Consider the following 20990-nt stretch of genomic DNA (forward strand, 5'->3'; position numbering starts at 1 on the left):
GGGATATATGAAACTAAGGTTCCATTAGAATTTAATGCAATCCTCCAGATTGGTTGTGTTTGCAAGGTGGACAAAACCGCAATGGTTCGTAATGCGCAGGATGGTTGGAATATGAGCGAGTTACAGATGAAGACTACAGCAGAATGCTCTTATTTGGAGAAAGGGATTCCTTTTTTCTATTTGTATCACAGGTATACTGTTCTTTATTACAAATATAATTGTTTTTTAGGTTTCCTTTTCTAAAGTGCTCTTCTATCTATAGCTTACAGCTTTTTGCACAATATGTTGACATGTGCTTTCTTATTCATAAATAGTTCTTTAGCTTATAATTTTCTAGCAATTTTTTATTGTTTCAAAATTTATGATTCTGGTTCCTTGACTTCAGCCACTTACATGTGTTCTTTAATACGGGACATGATTATATAATATTGAAAAGCTTGAAGGTCGAGCCTCTCAAATATGCCTGTTTCTTTGAGTTATTTCCTAAGCATAGTAAAGGTGTATTGCAGTCACAAATATTCCTTCTTTTTTTTTGAACCCCTGGAAATGAATAATTATAATTTACTGCTTACCTTTTCTACTCAGCAATTCGTCTTTCTTGTTATCAGTATCATGCTAAACAGCAGATATATTATATCTGCTTTATTACTTACATATGCTGTATGCATGGCTTCTCGCGCACATCATAAATGTAAACTTTGTATTTTCCACATATTTCTCAGAAGGTATCTTTCTTTCTCTTCTCAGTTTCTTGGAGGGAAGGGGAATATATATTGCATATATTGCTGTATCTAGCACCATATCTGCCATTGTTGTCGATCCATTTCAGAACAAAGAACTCTCCTCATCTCTTCTTGAAAAACAATTCCATGAAGCTTGCCAAGCGTTGTCCATTGACCCTCCAGCACCTGGAAGTCGCATAACTTTCAAGGTAAATTCGTTATCTGTGTCGTGAAGTTTATGTTTTTAGTGTTATCTAATTTCTTTTCTCTATTGTTGACACACATAGGTGGACTATGTTAAATCAATTGAAGCTGGCGAGCAACATTTGCAAAGAGCATTAACTGAATTCAGGTTTCTTTTATATTTTTATTCTTTGCTGCATGCTTGAGCTTTTTCTGTTGACCTGATAAATTGTGCTTTGAGATCACACGTGAAAGCTTCTAATGAATCAAGCCCCAATAGTCATCATCTCTTACATGGTTATGCAGACAACTGGTGCATATGCAAAGAGTTGTCCCTTCTTGTCACCATGTTCACTGGCTCCTTAAATTTGGATACGTATACTTTCTATGGTTATCCCTAACACAATCAACTAGTACATTAAAATAAGTTCTCTTATAAATAACATCAATAATGCAGATGCAGGCAATTTTTATATTACTGACAAATACTTGTTAACGCAGTTTAATCCATCAGTCATGGCTCTGAACGAATTGTAAATCAAGACAATAACTTGTGCCTCATACCGTAATGTTGCTCGAGTATGTTTTCTGTTTCTGAAGTGACTCAGTGGATTATCTAAAGAAAAAAGAGATAAATGATACTGTATTGCTTAAGAGTTTGATCTTCAAGGTTTGGTATATTCTCAATATAATCAGTACTTTACATTTGGAAATACATAAAAAATTAATGCTGTTGTTGGTAGTAGTTTATCTCTGACACTTGTATATCACCTCAAATGGCATATATCATATAAAACAAGTAAACTGTAACTAAGTTATAATAGATGTTATATCTTGAAGTCAATACACTTAAATTAAATTTTACCAGTGAAATTTAGAAATTTTAAACGTCAACTCTGCAGGAGTAATTTTGATGAAGTTCAACTACCGGGTTAGTGATTTCATGCGTGAGAAAAACTATGTCGATATAGATGCATACTTCAGTGCAGATCAATAAATTACACACACACATGTATATGTATACATAAACATATACATATACATATATGTATGTATATGTATATTTATGTGCGTGTATGTGTGTGTGTATACATATACATACACACACACATACATATACATAAACATTTACACACATACTTATATGTATGTATACATATATGTATGTACACACGTGTCTGTATATATAACACATATACAAATATATAAGTGTGTGTGTTGTGTGTATATGTATATGTATATGTATATGTGTGCGTGTGTACGTGCGTGTATACATATACATATACACACACATACATATACATGTACACATATACTATTCACAGATTAGGGTTTTAAGCTCACTTCATTGATAGAATAGCTTGGCTTATATAGCCTTACACTCATATTTACATAAAACCCCCTCTAACATTATTTAATTACATTCTCTTTTTAACACTCCTCCTCAAGATGAGCGAAAGATATCTATTAAGCTCATCTTGTCACACCCTCTAGCTAGATCTCTCAAGATGAGCGAAAGATATCTATTAAGCTCATCTTGTCACACCCTCTAGCTAGATCTACTGAGCTAAGCCCTTTAGTCAAGCAGTCTGCAGCCTGCTCTAGCTAGATCTACTGAGCTAAGCCCTTTAGTCAAGCAGTCTGCAGCCTGCTCCTTAGTTGGAACATGGCCTAACTCCAGTAACCTATTGTTCAGCTTCTCCTTGATGAAGAATCTATCAATCTCGATGTGCTTAGTTCTGTCATGCTGAACTGAGTTGTTGGCGATGCTGATAGCTAACTTGTTGTCACACCACAAACTCATCTTGGTCCCTTGGTCGAGATTCAGCTCCACCAGCATGTTCTTCAGTCACATCAACTCCGCCACCCCCGAGGCCATGGTTCTATACTCTGCTTCAGCTGTTGATCTCGTCACCACAGATTGCTTCTTGCTTTTCCAGGAGACAAAGTTGCCTTCCACAAATATGCAATACCCTGAGGTAGATCTCCGATCATCTCCGCAGCTAGCAATCTGAGTCACAGTAGCCCTCAATGTTCACATGACCACTCCTCCTGAATCTTAGTCCTTTACCAGGGGCACCCTTCAGATATCTCAGTATCTGATATACTGCATCCATATGGCCCTTTCTCGGGTCATGCATGTAGCGGCTCACCACGCTTACCGCAAATGAGATGTCTGGACGTGTGTGACTCAGGTAGATTAGCCTGCCCATCAATCTCTGATATATCTCACGATCAATAGTTTCTCTTGCCTCAGCACTCAACCTGAAGCTCTGATCGATCGGTGCAGCAGCAGGTTTGCACCCTAACATCCCCGTCTCTGCAAGAAGATCTAGTGCATACTTCCTCTGGGAGAGAACAATCCCCTTAGGTCCATGAGCTATCTCTATTCCAAGAAAGTATCGAAGCTGACCCAGATCCTTCACTTCGAATTCTTTGCTCAACCTTACCTTGAGCTGAGCAATCTCCTTCTCATTATTTCCTGTGATGATCATGTCATCCACATATACTGTCAGCATAGTGATGTGACTCCTACTTCTTCTGAAGAATACAGTATGGTCGGCATTGATCTGTATGTATCCCATACCAACCATGGTTCTCCTGAACCTATCAAACCATGCTCGAGGGGACTGCTTCAGCCCATACAGAGACTTCTTCAGCCTGCAAACCTTACCTACTGTCTGTCATGTGCCACATCCAGGTGGTATCTCCATATACACCTCTTCCATTAGATCTCCATGAAGAAACGCATTCTTCACATCCAGTTGGTGTAGTTGCCATCCACCATTTGTTGTCAGAAAAATCAGCATCCGAACAGTACTCATCTTCGCCACTGATGCAAAAGTCTCATCGTAGTCAATGTCGTATGTCTGGCTGTACCCTTTTGTCACCAGTCATGCCTTATATCGTCTAACCTTCCCTTCTGGGTTCTGCTTCACAGTAAACACCCACTTGCATCCCACTGCTCTTTTTCCTGCTGGCAGTGTCGCTAACTCCCACGTGTGGTTCTTCTCAAGAGCCCCCAGCTCCTCATGCATAGCAGCCTTCCACTTTGGGTCCTTCTTAGCATCCTGCCAATTGTTAGGTATAATAACAAAATCTAATGATGCAATGAATGCTCCGTGTAAAGGGGATATGTGAGAGTAGGACACAAATTGATCTAGATCCCAACCATATCTCTTAGGAGGATTTCCCGCATTACTGCGAGTAGTCCTCCTTTCTGACATTGGTGCCGGGAGAGAGGCAGGAGTAGAAATGGTATTACCTGGAGTGGAAGGTGGTGTAGGTGTCTCAGAAGTTGGAGCAGAGTTGGACGAGGGACTAGGCACCGGTACTGTTACTGTAGGCACATCTGGCTCCTTCCCCCTCCTACTGTATGTAAGCAACTCCCCATGAGCTGTAGGCCTAACACCCCTTGTCTCCTCCTCCTCCTCCCCATTGTCTTCATCCTCCTTCTCTACTAAGTACGGGATCGAAATTGGGATTGACCCCCTTGAGCTCTCACCATTCCCTCCCTCTTGCCTCATACTTCCAGTATCGGGCAAGTCGTCAAAAGATGAAGTAACCCCCACTGTGTAGTACGGCTCGAGCTCCCGAAACCGCACAGCCATGCTGACAAACAGCCTTTTTTTCACCGGGCTCCAGCAGACATATCCTTTCTGGGTGCCATTATAGCCCACGAATATACACTTCACAGCCTTAGGGTCTAGCTTCCCAACCGATGGTCTGTTGTCCTTCACAAAGCACACACAGCTAAATACCTTCAAAGATAGGACCCCCCTCCCGTTATCTCCCTTCAGTGTCTCACGAGGAGACTTCCACTCTAACACACTCGAAGGCATCCGGTTGATTAAGTAAGCAGCAGTCAAGACTGCTTGTCCCCACAATACCTTTGGGACATTCATCGCCATCATTATACTCCTAGCAACTTCTAAGAGATGTCTGTTCTTCCTCTCTGCTACCCCGTTCTGAGCTAGGTGTATGGGCATGTAGTCTGGTGTAGAATCCCCTGAGCTGACAGATACTCCCCAGGTGTTCTGTTGGTATACTCAGTCCCATTATCCGACCTCAACACTTTTACTGCTGCACAATACTGAGTCTGGATGCGCTTATGAAAATCTTTGAAACAGCTAATTACATCACTTTTGTTTTTCATAAGATACACCCAAGTGACTCTAGAGAAGCAATCAATAAATGTTACAAAAAACTTGCATCCATTTGTAGAATTTACTGGGCACGATCCCCATACATCAGAGTGTATTACTTCAAACTTACAAGAACTCCTACTACCGGAACTAACATAAGAGCTTCTAGTCAGCTTCCCAAACTCACAAGCATTACACTGTAACTTCTGTTTATTTACTTTTCCAAACAGAATTGTATACATTTTACCCAAAATACCAAATGACGGATGTCTCATTCGCTGATGGTAAAGCAACAACTCATCTTCTGCACAGACTTTAGCTCCTCCTGTTCCCGTCCTCTCCACCACAGAAGTCAGCGCTGAGTCCATTCCTACGCTGTCCAAGTACCACAGCCCGTTATGCCATGTCCCAGTCCCAAGTCTTCGTCCTGTCCCTTTCTCCTGAAAGATCACATTGAGAATGTCAAAAGAAATAATACAATTTAGTTAGAGGATAATGGCACTAATGGATAACAGGCTAACAGGAAATGAAGGAGCATGCAGAACATTAGATAGAATTATAGAACCTGTACAACTAACAGTGCCCTTACCAACCACATCCTGTGTTGTACCATCAGCGATTTGGATGCTCTCTGCTTCTGCTAAGTGAGTGTAAGATAAGAACTCACTGGCATTGCCTGTCACATGTCTGGATGCTCTAGAATCCATTATCCAGACGGTGAATCTTTCCTCGTTTGGGTGTGCACGAAGGGCGTAATTGGCATAGTCCCCTCCAGTGAAAGTAGTAGATGACCCCTCAGACACATCACCTACTAATCTCTGTTTCCTCCTCAGTGTTGTCAAGAGTGCCCGATCCTCATTAGTGAAGATCATCTCAGATTCTTCTTCCCTTTCTGTCACTATCAAGTTTGCCCGGTGGCCTCCTCTTCCACCTCGTCTGCCTCCACGACCATGGTTACGGCCTCCAGCCTGACCACGTTCACCCCAGTTCCTCTCCTTGGATGGCTTAGGGCACATCTGTCTTAGATGCCCTATCTCTCCGTAGTTGAAGCACTACCTAGTCTCCCTTCTGAATCCAGTGTTATCCGGTTTGGATACTATCAGTACGGACTTCTCCCCTGTAAGTCCACCTGTCCCAGCCTGTAGCCTGATACAGCTCTCCTCCTGTATCATGGCCGAGACTGCCTCCTCCAGTGGTGGGATCTTCGTCTGGGTTAGTAGAAACATCGTCCTCTGCTCATATGCTGGAGCCAACCCTCGGAGAAACAACACGGTCCTCTTTTGCAAAGAGGCCTCGCGCTCCTTGCATTCTGGGTCCTTGCAACTTGCTAGGGGCGAGAAGTGATCGTGGTCGAGCCATAAGCGTTCCAGCTCTGTGACGTACTCCTGTACAGTCCTCTCTCCCTGGACTATAGCGGTGATCTCCTTCTCGATCTGAAATACCCTCAGGTTATTCCCCACCCCATCGTAGGTCCTCCTCAGCTTCTCCCAGACATCCTGCACCCTTCTAAGGCCATCCACTGTGGTAGTAATTGGCTGAACTACAGAATTCAGAAGCCAGATGTACACTAACATATGAGTGGACTTCCACTCATCTCTTTCTGCGGAACCCTCAACCGGCTCAGTTTTCTGCCCTGTGAGGTATCCCTCCAGGCTCCTCCCGACAAGGGTATATTTCACTCGTCGTGACCAACTCAGATATGTCGCGGGTCCATCGAGCTTTACATCGATAGGTGGAAGCTCCACTTTCTTGGGTAGTGGTTTTGTTGAGCCCTCTCCCTTCGATAACCTTATCAGTTGCATCAGTGTTGAGATCTCATCAGGATTCAACTTCTTGATGATCTCCTCCATCGGATTTTTTTCAGTTTTCGTCATTGATCCAACTTGTATTCTTGTGGTGCGCAGCAGAAATTCCGACAGTACTTCGACAGCACTACAAGAGAGTTAGATCACAAGAATTCCTGTTTCACTAAGAAAACAAGAACCAAAAGCAAGATATCTCAACAAGGTGAGATATCTGTTCTTCTTCTCATTAGTTCGAGGACTAACTTGTCGAGGGAACCAAAGCAAGCTATCTAATACAGATTACAGATTAGAGATTACAAATTACAGATCCTAATTTTTTTCTTCTTCTCTAGGATCTAATCAGCAACAAGACGTCCTGGTCATCTTCTCTTCCCCCCCTAAAAAAAAATCCCTAAATCACAAACGATTCAGCAGCTTAAAAAGAAAAACCCTAGACTCAACTCTCTCATTCCAGCCACTCCTACATCCTCGATCAGCACGATCGTCAACACCCAGCCACGACTTGATGACGGAGACCGATCCCTCTCATCCACGACCGGCCACCCTCATCAGGACGACAGCCCAGCCACCGCCCCTCCTACTGTCTCCTCCTTATCAGTGACGACCACCAGCCCCTTCTCTCTGACCGTCACACTAGTACCGCGTCCCCCTTTCGCCCTTCACCGGCGACGAGATCGACGGATCTGACCTACCTCGGTGAGATCGACCGACAAATTGAGCAACGGAGAGATCGTCGGATTGAGCGACGAAGGGATCGAACAACAAATTGAGCGACGAGATCGACAGAAGTTGGGCGGCGAAGGGATCGTCGGATTTGGCTCAGAAGAGGGAGGCGGCTAGGTTTGGCTCTGATACCCTATTCACAGATTAGGATTTTTAAGCTCACTTCATTGATAGAATAGCTTGGCTTATATAGCCTTACACCCATATTTACATAAAACCCCCTCTAACATTATTTAATTACATTCTCTTTTCAATATATACATATACACGCGCGCTCGTGCGTGCACACCCCATATATACACACACACACACGCACACATATATACATATACATACATATTCATATGTGTATGTATATGTACATGTACATTTATATGTATGTGTATACATATATGTGTGTGTCTATCAAGGTTTTAAATATCAATTATCAGAAATATATCGGATGACCAAATTCATTTCGGATCCCAGTTATCGAAGATATATCAGGGGAAAAGTAGTAAAAATTAGAGTGTCATGTTGGATGGTAAGCAAATATAATATAATATCCTAAATGTATTCTACGTACGTTTAATGAAATATCAAGAGGGTCTTCGAGAGAGATCCTCGATAAAGGTTTTCGAGTGAGAAATTTACAAGTAATTTGTGGGAATATATAGTGGAGGTAGAGAGAATTAAGGTTATACAATGAGCAAATGTGAAATAGAATGGGATAGCACGACTTTTGTTTAGTGGATGCGTGTCGGGTATGCAAAAAAGAAGGTTTTTGCCTCCAAACTTGAACCAGTTTACTTAAAATGTAAATCGTAAAAAATCAGTTGCTCTTTAACCCAAAAGAAATCGGCCTATTTATCGGCTTTACAAGGATATATCGAGACAAATCAGCCAAAAATTATATGCGATAAATTTTTGCAGAAATTGTATTGGTCATTTTTGTAGAAATCGTATTGGCCATGACCCAAACCCTATATATCGGCGTTAAATTGATAAAATCGACCTATTTTTAAAACACTGATATTTTGTAGAAATCGTATTGGCCATGACCCAAACCCTATATATCGGCGTTAAATTGATAAAATCGGCCTATTTTTAAAACACTGAATATATATATATATGTTTATATGTATGTATATATGTATGTATACACACACATATGTATATGTTTATCTGTGTGTGTGTGTATGTATTTTATTGCTCTGTACTGAAGTATGCATCGCTACATATGTATGTATGTACACACACATACATAAATGTATATGTATGTATGTTTGTGTATATATGTATGTAAGTATATATATGTGCGTGTGGGTGTGGGTGTGTGCTTTGGGGGTTCTTTTCGCCTTTCCCTCACGGTTTTACTTCGAGACAGCGACAGGTTCTCTGTCCCTATGGGGGTGGAGCGACAGAAGTATTGAGAATACCAGATTGGTAAATATTTCTCAGAAACCATAGAGATGGTGAAATCGAACCAATGTTTTGAATTGAAAGCTGAGAGCGTGGAGGGGGGGGGGGGGGGTATCTATTGGAAGGTTTCAGCTTTCCGTTGTGGACACCAATGCTACAAGTTGTATAAGTAATATGCATGCTAAAGGTAGTCTAAGTGGCTTGTTCATACTTCTTTGTAGAGACCTGTTTAAAGTTTTAAACGATTCGAACAGTTTTGCATAGCATGCAATTGGTCAATTTCATGAACTATGGGTATTCAACGATCTACTTACAAGAATTATATGCTTAATTCTATTGCCAAGATTATCTTGTATTTGTTACATAAACTAAGTGCACTTTGGCATGAAATTATGTTCACATGCCCTGAAAAATACATGGTATAGACTTGTCACTTACCAAGATTTTGATTGATGTCAAGTTATATGTTGAATATACTTTGATACGTCAGACCACTTTCAGCTATGAAAACAAATTCTGAATCTTTGTATTGTATGGTAGTCATAATTCATTTTGATTTTATCATAATTAGGCTAAGTTGAGGAGGTTGTTAAGTTAAATTCTCTTACTTGCTACACAATTAAATAATGAGAAGCTCTTAAAATCTTTTGGCAGAGTAAAGAATTTTGGGCCAACTGTTGGTCTCATAGAATCCCCAAATTTCCAATCCATTAAATCAGCTATAAGAGTTTTAGATGATTTCCCTTGTGTCAGCATTCCATGTAATGCTCGTGACAGCTGTTATCAGGTTTGCTTGCCATTATAGTTCTTTTTAGTTTTCCATCATTTTTAAAGAATTGTGGGAAGCATTAGATGCACTCACCTTTTGCTCCAAGTAGGTTCTTGGTTGGCAAGTCACGGCTGGAAAAATTGGCATGCAACGATGTGCTGCCTCATCACAGTGGCTCAATGAACGAGTTCTTCTATCAAGATATGCTCATGTAATTGTTTTCATAAGTTCATTACAAATAGTCATTTCTTTAATTCAATTAACTTTTATTGATGCATGTGATACAATCTGTAACTTCCTATGGATCAGATACCTTTAGGAAATTTTGAGGTCGATTGGATTCTTTTTACTGCTGATGTTTTGTTCTCTAGGGCATTACGTGATCAACAGCAGGTTAGTTTTATTTTTCAATTTGACGTTTATACATGTTCTTCTACTGCATTTTTAACATGGACCTGCATGAATACGACTGCTTCTTGCACTGTATTTTTGCAGCTCTCAGAGCATTGCAGTTCATTGACTTAGAAGATGTTCAAAAATTTTCTGATGTATCATATAATCGTAAATTTCTGAAGGATATCCACATAATCTGCAATATTAAATTCTGTAATGGTAAAGGACTGTAACATATGGATATGGTAAAGGATTGTATTCATTGATTAAACAATCGGTCAGGATCAGGATAGTTTCTTCTCTGGCAGCATGTTACTCGGTTCATTTTATCTATTCTGATTCTGTAAGCTCCCTAACAAGTTTGCTCGTACCTTTGTCAATATATCATTATTTCATTTGATGCAACTTTTACAATGTTTACTCCAAATGAACTATATAGGTTCTTCTTGTTTACAGCTACTTGGCAAGAAATTTTTCCTTAGCTAATAAAATGTCGAAATCATGTTATTTGTTTTGTACATAATTTACCTAAAAATTTACCTAAAATATAAACACTTACAGGTTAAGTTAACCCTGTCCGTATTTTAGAGACTATTGTCATATTTCCTGTTCTTGTTCTCATTTTCTTACTTGCTTTCTGTTTAAAAAAATTGTAACTTTTCAATTGTAGATACTTTGGACATCTGATGATGGCATTCCCGATCTGGGAGGTATTTTCGAGGGAGATACATGCTTTGTTGATGAAGTAAGCATCCAAACAATTTTCGAAAGTATACACATTAACACCTCCTTATATTTGAGCAGTTACATAATGTTTGAAAAGCCTTCTTCCTTTCATAAAGCTTTCAATTCATCCGCCTTTATCTAGCTCCTTGTCATAATGTTTCCTATGAAAATTTAGGTTAGTCAACCAGCTTTTACTTATCCTGGGGCCTACAGAAGAGTGGCGGTTGAATTAAAGGTCTTATTCTGATATACTGTGTATGGTTTTAGACTTTTAGTGCATTTTAAAGTTATTTTTCAGCTCTGATGATTTTTGAAATCTATATGCTCTTTAACTCCAGATTCATCATTTAGCTGTCAATGCTCTTCTCAAAAGCAGCCAAATTGAAGAAATGGAAGGAGTATCTTTATTTGGATATGACCATGAAATGCATTCTGGATCACATGTTCCTGAAACTGATTTTGATGAAACTACCTCATGTGCACCTGCATTTCGAGAACTTAAGCGACTGATACGAAGATGCATCTCGGATGTAGTGACATCCGAAAATGTATTTGCTGATGCGATACAGCAACACCTTTATCGATGGCTTTGCAGGTTAGATCTCTGTCCTTAATGCAACAATTTTTATGTAATTTCTTTATCTAATCCTTCTTTGCATGCGCATATCAGTCCTCTCTCCAAACTTCATGATCCTGCTCTTCATCGTGTTCTGCACAAGGTAATGCTGTTTTTTTTTTGCTACTTACTCTATCCGTGTATTGATATATACATGTCGAGAAATTCTGGTTTCGAGAATTTTGAGGTATTTAAAGTGCGGATCTTAGACTTCATGATTGGAGTAGGTATTCGTTTCCACAACAAGCTACTTTCAGTTTTGTATACCAAGTCTTGCTCTTTCCCATAGTTTCATTTACTAGATACTTGGCAACCGTTCAGAGATTGACTGTCTGATCACTACTAAATGTATTTGATCTTTACCTAAAAACATTTATTTGATCTGTCTGTGTAGGCCTTTCCAATTTTGAGTTGTGCTTCATAGGCAATCCTGTCTTGATGAGGAAATCTAGATGGTTATAATGCCATGCTCGTTTATTTGAGTTAGATGTATCTAGGAAAATTTATCATGCCAATCTATATGCATTTTAAGACATCCAGATGAATGATAATTCTTGTCCTCTAGCCTCAATCTTTTTAACATATATATATGAATTGGATGGATTTTTGGAATCTCCTATCTCGCCATGAAGTGACCTCAAATGAATTATGTGCTCCCAGATGCATCTATTTTCCCCCTTGAAGCGTATGTAGAAGGCATACACATCCATCTGCCTATGCTTCTTCAACCAGAAGCAAATAATGCATGCGTTCCACTTCCACCTGAGATCATACACATCCAATAATCACTTAATGCAAGTACGTGGTTGTTGTGTGCTTCCATATGCACTATTAGAGTGAAGGAAATCATTTATATCCATTTGGATGAAGTCCCATACTGCATATAATCTTTATTACTGAGGGATCCGGCTTGTGTGTCACTTTTACAAGCTTATAGAACTAAGATTTATTATGTAATAAATTACCGTTGCCACTTCGTTCCTATCTAATCCCTATTTGCTTTTATCAACCTATATTTGCAGGTCATGGAAAAGATTTTTGCTCATTTGTTGGTTGAACTTCAGAAACTTGGGGCCACACTAATCTTTGCAAATTTCTCTAAGATTATTATAGACACTGGAAAAATAGATCTGCCAGCGGCCCATGAATACTGTTATTCTTTATTAAAAAATCTGAAGTCAAGGTAGTTTTCATGCACGAAAACAGATTGCTGTAGTTTAACAACGTTTACAATTAGTTTTTTTATTTTTTTTGAGTAACCTATTTTCTTAAGTTTGACTGTTGATATTATTTTAGGGATCTTTTTGAGCGGATCAAGCTTGAACCTTTGCATTTCTGGCATTATTTCCTATTTATGGATCAGGTTGGTACGTCCAATTCGTAATAAATTATCTACATATTTTGTGTACACTAGTGGATATGCTTGAAGCAACATCTTCTTTGTTCAACGGCCTTTCATTAGCGAATAGGCAACCAACTTTTAGATTATTTTTCATTGGCAACGCACTTGATTAGCATCCTTCTTTTGTTTAGTTGCAACTTTTAATTTTCCCTGGTCATGGTTCAGTTCTTATCTTTCTGGTTCTGGTTCTAAATTCTGCATTTATATGCCAGTATAACTATGGAGGGATTCAAGCCAAAATCACAACCGGAAGTGATGTGGAAATTACAGAGGATGAATCTCAGGTGGAAACCATATCAAGCTGGAATATAGCAGAATACTTGCCAAAAGAAACTCAGGTTGTTCCTTTGATTTCTTTAAGAAACATAATTAAGCATGAAGAATTAGTCATAACTAATATGTGGAAACTGGAGGAGAGATAGACTGTAGCCCCAGCATTTGGCTTGGAATGAAGTCATTAAATTTTGCATTCTTCATGGGTGAGCATACTAGGCATATTCAGAACAAATTCCCTCCATACTTGTAGTTTGTAAGTGATACCGCATTAATTGATGACTTTGTGTATGTAGTTTGTTAGTGGCACCCCATTAGTTGACGAAATAAACCAGGAATAATTTCTGAAGTAGTAAAGTAGAATAGCAGACATAAAGTTTAGAATCTAATTAAGCAAATAAATGGAACATTGTGATTATGCGACTTGAACAAAGTTGCGAGGACAACTAGCTTATGAGCCATAGAACGTGATACAACTATAGCCCATCCCAAAAGGGTCAGAATTGTTTTCGTTTTCATCAGCTTGGATATTCTAGCTGTCAAGTAGAAGATGATAAGAACTGTTGGATGTGTTTCACCAATTAGGCTGAATGATATTAGTGTACTCGGGAGAGGTTTTAGGATCCGGAGCAGACTTTAAACAAACATACATTTGAGGCATAAAAAGAGATGTCCTGGTTTTAACTTAATTGAAGAGGCAAGAGAAGGTGGTCCATAACTGAACTGAATGGAGAGAAAGGATTCATGTTGCTGAAAATTTTTGGGGTTGTGGTTTTATTGTGGTAGTACTACATGAGTTTAAGGCCATGCAGTTAAAGTGTTCTTCCTGGTTGTGACATTTTTTTTTGTTTTTGCCCGTGTCTCACATCTTTGAATTTCACCACTAAACAGGATCATTTTATTCTGATCGCCTCTGAGTTCATGTATAAACCTTGGAAGTACTCAAGAGAGCAAATTAGAACGCGTATGGCTACAACGGTTGGTAGCACATTTACTCCATCTGCTGAACGTCTTGAAGCATCTGTTACAGAGTATCTTAAAGGCCAGGTAGTAATATGAAACCTGTTAAAAGTCATCAAAGCTATTTATTTAGGATCATATGTTCACTTTTGTTAAGGAAAGAAGAAAATAGATGAAGGTGATTCTAAAAACCGTGGACTACCCCAAATGTCTGATTCGAATCCATATAAAGGTGACGCTGCATCGGAATTCATCAAACATGTCTGTGCCGTCCTCTCTCTGGACCATAATGTTCAGCATGACATTCTGGTAAGTGGAATTCATCAAACATGTCTGTGCCGTCCTCTCTCTGGACCATAATGTTCAGCATGACATTCTGGTAAGTACGCTATAGAATTTATTCTGATATATGACTCTCTCTGGACCATAATGTTCAGCATGACATTCTGGTAAGTACGCTATAGAATTTATTCTGATATATGACGTTCTAGATCCTACTATCATCTCCAATAAAGACACCTACATGGTTTACTATTGGCCTGAGGAACTAAATTGTCGCATAAATTTTGTCTTTGCTTGAAGAAGTCTGCACTTTGCATTTCATATTCTGCAACAAAGAGTCGGTCATTCATTTTCATGACAAACCCATTATCTTCCACTAATTCCTCTCAATATGGTCTGGTGAAACTTGATTGCATTTTTTACAACTTTAATTGGTGTTCCTAAAATTTATTTTCTTGTTCCAAGCTCATGGTATACTTGAATTATAAAATTTGTCTACGTTTTATTATATATCTCTACCTTGATGTTCATGTTAACTGACAGAAAGTTCTGGACAATTGTTTTTTCTGTTGTTGCATAATGCTTCTATTTTTCTTTACTAATCTTCTTTTCTTGCTCATCAATGACTTCGTATATCATCTTATCCTCCAACCCCCCCCCCCCCCCACCACAACACACACAACCAGTGAAAAAAATACATAACCACGCAACCAGTGCTTAGCGTGAAGAATTTTGTTTCCGGGGTTTTTCTATTTGCTAATAATCATCCGCTGCTTATGATTGAATCAAATGTATTTGTCTGGACAGAAGATGAGAGAAAAGTTATTAATGATTGTTCTGGGGAAGGAGTTTTCCCCTCCGTGCCCATCCTTCAAGCTTGCAAATGTTATTTGCAGGTATGTCTACATGTGAAACAAAAGAATCCTGTGTAGTGTGATAATAATTGGCTTAGAAAAAGTAAATTATTTGTCTGGTTATTTTTGTATGTGTACAAATTCTGATACCTTCTTCATTTTGTAGCTATTGCAATGATTGCCGTGACCTCGAGTTACGTCGTGATTCGTCACTTCTGGATCAAGAATGGTGCTGTGCAGTGCCACAATGTGGGCAGCCGTACAATCGTGAACATATGGAAAATTATCTTCTTCAAATAGTTCGACAGAGGGAAAGGCTGTACCATCTGCAGGACCTTGTGTGCCTCGGATGCGGACAAGTTAAAGGCACGCTTTTGGCAGAGCAATGTGCATGTGGCGGCTTATTCAGGTGCAAGGAATCTGCTTCGGAATTTCAGAGCAGAATGCTATTGTTTAGGGACATTTCCATTCGCCAAAAGTTCCAACTGCTACAGGAATGTATCTGTTGGATTTTAGAAGAGCCATAGCTGCCTGAATAATTTTTTTAGTGGCCACGTGAACATCTTCATAAAACCTTGTTTCCAACATTTCGAAAGTGAGGGGTTCTTTGCAGGTGAGAAGGTGGCTGCTTGGTTGGTGTGTGTGTGGGTGAAGCTACCATTTTTGTCTGTGGGACTGAAGGGGCAACATGTGATAATCTGAGATTTAAGTTTACATTTATGAACTTCTTTCTAAAAGACACCTTCCAGCTCGTAAAGCCCTAAAGATATGTCATCTAGCATGTGTGGTTCTTGATAGCTTATTAATTATCAGCCTGCTTGATTGCTCATCACAACATAAAACACAAATGATTCTATCTTATGTATCAAGGAAATGTGAAACCCTGCATTATTACATTAACTGAGCTATGAAATAGCTTCATATGTTTTATCATAAACTGCTTGATTATATGGAAAGGTGACATAAGAATTGAGAGAACAAAAAATGCAATTAACGTCATAAAACTACATATGCAAATCGCTTTTAAAGTAACCATTAGCTAAAGTTTCATGTTCCGTTACCTCCAGAAGGAGAAGAAAGTTATCTGGCATCACATGTAATGAATGACCATGGATATACCGAAGCACGCTGAGAACTCCTTCAGTAGTGTTCCATTGAAGTAGTGTTCCATTGAACTGAGACATGATGAAGACTTGATTCGCTGTGTGAAAAATGAAGATGAAAGTGAGTATGGATAATGGAAAATTGTCACCATTCATTCCAAGCCTAATCAGAACTTTAATCTATCAATTCCAGGACCTTTAGAATTTAAATATTGGGGAAAAAAAATCATCTTTGAGCATCACGTCTCCTTCAAATAAATATTGCATTAGGAGTAGGATAATTAGTATTGTTAGACTTTACACGCTGAAATAAAGATTTTCTGAGAATATTCAAATGGAAACCACAGAAGCACTGGATGGAATTTACAACAGTACGAGAAATTTCAAGAGGAGAAAATATATTTGTATGAGACCTACACGAGCATATCAGTGAAGGCAGTAGTTGCACGTGAGATTACATGGTGATAGATTTGAAGAGAAGAATGAAACAAGAGATGTGAATTGTTGGATTGCAAAACACGATTTCATGATCGTAATACGTCTTTTTGTTAAACTAAAGGTGAGCACTACACGTGCTGTAATAACGAATTAAACAGTGCCCAATTAGATTTTGACCCTAACCCAATGGGGTAATTTGGGGCAAATTGGGTTAATTGTCCCAATGGGATAATTTTACCCATTGGGATAATTTGAATAGGATAAAATGAGGTAAAATGAGATAATGGAATAATTTGAGTGGGAAAATTGATATGACATCTCCAAACATGTACAAGTATATACAACATAAGAATGCACATCCACAGCAAATTGTTCTCAGGATTATCAAGCTCGAAAGAATGCCAAGTTCCTCCATGCATTCTTCTATAATGATGATTTACATAAAAACTAAATTTAGATATTAAATCTCATCCACAAATGGTCGCTGGAAGAAAGCCGGAAGAACGTGATGTCAGGATTATAGAACGCGATGGACTCAGGATTGAAAGACTACAATATATCCTTTAAAATGTATTAAATTAAGAAGGGAAAAGAGATGTCAGTGCTTCTGTTTCTTCCAGCATGATAATCACTTTGAAATGAACATAATAAATCAGTTCAAAACCTTAAATGGAAGAGCACGTAATCATTAGATGGCAAGAGAGAGATACCTTATAAAATTGGAATTGAGAAACAAAACCTAGAAAATTCAGATCAAAGAAAATATAAAGCCTTAAAAAATAAACTTTGTCAGCTTGTTTGGATTGAGGGGAATAAGGGTGAAGAGAGAGATACCTTATAATATATTTTATTTATACAAAAATATAATATGTTATACAATAATTACTAATTAACATTATATTAGTATGCTACATTATATAATAATTGATATAATATATGAATAATATATATAATATATTATTTAATTTAATATATTATAATATAGTATCATAGGATATAATGTACTTTATAAAATATTATAATATTTTACTTTATTCAATGTAATATTTTTTAAAATTATATATATATATATATATATATATATATATATATATATATATATATATATATATATATATATATATATATGAATATGGGTATGCTTGGCTACAAGCACAAAATTTGTGTTTGGTAGTGAGGTGGCATATTATCATCCACTCATTCAAATGGGGGACCCATTCACATGGGTTGAATTGGTCCCCCCAATGAATGAGTGGATGGGAATGAGACACCTCACTACCAAGCACAAAATTTGTGCTTGGTACCAAGCATACCATTTTTCTCATATATATATATATATATATATAATATATATATATATATATATATATATATATATATATATATATATATATATTACATGATAATTACAATAATATATATTAAAAGGTATCATTTATAGTTAATATATTATATTATTTCAATTATAGTATTATATTATATTATATCATAATATTTTACTAATATTCAGTAATTATTATATTATATTATAATAGTATGTCATATATATAATAACTATAATAATATTTTATTAATTAATTATATAATAATATATTATATAATAATAAATGTATTATAAATATTATATAAATATTTATAATAAATATAGGTTATACATAATTACTAATTAATATTATATAATAATATATTACAAAATAATATTATATATGTTATTAAAATTATACTATATGTTATTTAAAATATTAATATATGTTATTATATATTATTAATATATGTTATTAAAATATTAATATATGTTATTATATAATATTATTAATATATTAATATATGTTATTATATAATATTATAATAAATATGTTATACCATAATTACTATTATATAATATTATTAATATATGTTATTAAATTATGTAATTAAAATATTAATATATGTTATATTTTATATATCATGTCATATATTTATAATATAATTGCATGTATTAGTTAAGTAATACAAAAATATTTTAAAATTATCCTAATTGTCTTCAAAGTGGAACAACATTGTTCCAATATGGAGGATGGGGTAAATTTTTATTATTGGGACAAAATTTTTGTATATGAGTGGGGTAATTTTATCCCAAGTGGTGTAATTGACTCACTAGTGTTCCAAAAAACTAATAACACAAAAATATATTATCCTTGTTCTATTTGTCCCAATGAATAACACTATGAAATAGATTCCCCAAAATTATCCCATTATCCCCCAAAATATCCCAACCAATAACCCCCTTTTAGGTTAATATATGAGGGAAGGGAATGGGTCGGGTTTCTACTTTGTAACGAGTAGTTATTAGTTGCGATCGGTTCGGGCTGAAAAATTCTCAACCCGACCCGAATTGACCTACAAACAAAACCGACCCAAACAGCTAATTTCGGATCGGTTCGATCCGTTTTCCTGGTTTGGACCGAACCATGCACAGCCCTAAACTCATCTCATCTTATTAAAATTTTATTTTCATCTATTTCCTCAAAAAAAAAAAAAAACAAGGAAATTTGTTTCATTAAGTATGAGTCACACCATCCAATAATATAATGATAGCTCATCTTATCTTATCTATTTTATTAGTTTTAAGAATGAATCAAACACAAGAAAAGAACCTATTATAGGAAATATATTTCTTATAATTAATTTCCTTATTTTTTAGCCAACCAAACAACCTCAAAACAAGTTTTCTTAAAAAATCACCTACATCATCCAATAATATGGTGACAACTCATCTCATTTCATCTTCTTTTTTACTTTTAATAAGTCGACCAAGCACAAGAAAAAACCTATTATAGGAAATCAATTTCCTATTCTTTGATTTCTTCTTTTTTTAGTCAAACAATTAGCCCCTATATGTAAACCAAAATTGGTATGTTTATTAACACTCTTAGCTCGTGCGTCTTTGACGTAAAAAGCAACAACTGTTAGTTTTGATATGTATACGTAAGATCAAGATTTTGGCGGTCAATATTTATGCCATGCTAACAATATATCAATCAACAAAATGAAGAAAGACATTAATTTGTCTTCAGGTATATCAATCAACAAGATGAAGAAAGACATTAATAAACAATATATTAATATTATGCTTAATAACTAATTTTGCTAGTTTCAAAAAAGACTTATGTACTTAAAAGTTAATACCCACTGTTAGTGACCACGACAATTGGAAGGTTCAAATATAGTTTTTACGGGCTCGAATTCAAATTTGGGCTGGCTTATAAAGAAGACTTAAAAATTAATTAGTTTCTTAAACTAATTACACAATTATACAAAATTGTTTCTAGCTTCAACCTTCATCAAAATTCACAATATACAAAATTTCACAATGACCTTCATGGGAGCTAGTAAACTTACACCCATATTAATAACAAAAATTTAACAACCTTCATAAAAAAATTCACAATAATCAAATATCATCTTCCCCCAGTTCAAAAATAACATTCAAATAAATCACACATTTCTACACATATCTCAAACCAAAAACTGAAAATGCCTAGGCCCCTAAAAATCTTGATATCTCAAACCAAAAACTGACAAAGCCAAGGCCCCTCCTAATAATCTCGGTTTTTGAGGACTTCCAAATTTGCCGGCCCCACCTTCATCCTTTATTTATTACATCCAAGGTACCATAAAAAAGGAAAATTTTACAAAATAGACATATGTTGTTAAATATTTATTAAAACAGACCGTTTTGCTAAATATTTAGCAAAATAGACAACTTTTTGACCAACAGGTTAAAAAGATATCGATTTTGATAAACAGACCATTCGAAATTTAAAAACTATTTTGCAGATTTCTTCATTAAAAAAACCATGCTTTTTCAAGTTCAAAATTTAAAAACAAACACCCCCTGAGGATCCCCTCACCATCTTCTCATCCAGCGGTGAGCACACCGCTCCTCATTCAAAATCTCGCTTCTTTTTACTGAGATTATCACCAACAATCAACGGCTAAAATCTTCTCCGAATTCAAAACTTCCCCTTTTCCCTCCCTCAATAAATACGAACTAAAAAGCTTCTGAAATTTTCAGATTTTCCTCCTTTTAATCCGCTTTCTCGACCAAAATTAGGGCTAGTCTTTAAACAAAAGATGTCGTCGACTCGTCGAGCGTCGATCTCTTCGTCGTCGGTGGCGGCCACGGCCTCCTCCCTGGCGAAGAGGAGAGCGT

General features: G+C 36.8%; 1 protein-coding gene across 1 annotated transcript; it reads left to right on the forward strand.

Annotated features, from left to right (window-relative positions):
• Positions 5-16082, forward strand: LOC109824471 (DNA polymerase epsilon catalytic subunit A-like). Its single transcript, XM_020391078.1, has 17 exons — positions 5-191; positions 748-931; positions 1010-1074; positions 9634-9766; positions 9858-9959; positions 10058-10141; positions 10812-10886; positions 11043-11102; positions 11206-11462; positions 11538-11586; positions 12506-12666; positions 12780-12846; positions 13098-13223; positions 14050-14205; positions 14281-14427; positions 15208-15296; positions 15421-16082. The coding sequence occupies exons 1-17, from the start codon at positions 82-84 to the stop codon at positions 15779-15781; spliced, it is 2226 nt and encodes a 741-aa protein (XP_020246667.1). The 5' UTR covers positions 5-81; the 3' UTR covers positions 15782-16082.

The sequence above is a fragment of the Asparagus officinalis genome, chromosome 1 (genome assembly GCF_001876935.1).
Source record: "Asparagus officinalis chromosome 1, Aspof.V1, whole genome shotgun sequence".
NCBI classification, from domain to species: Eukaryota; Viridiplantae; Streptophyta; class Magnoliopsida; order Asparagales; family Asparagaceae; genus Asparagus; species Asparagus officinalis.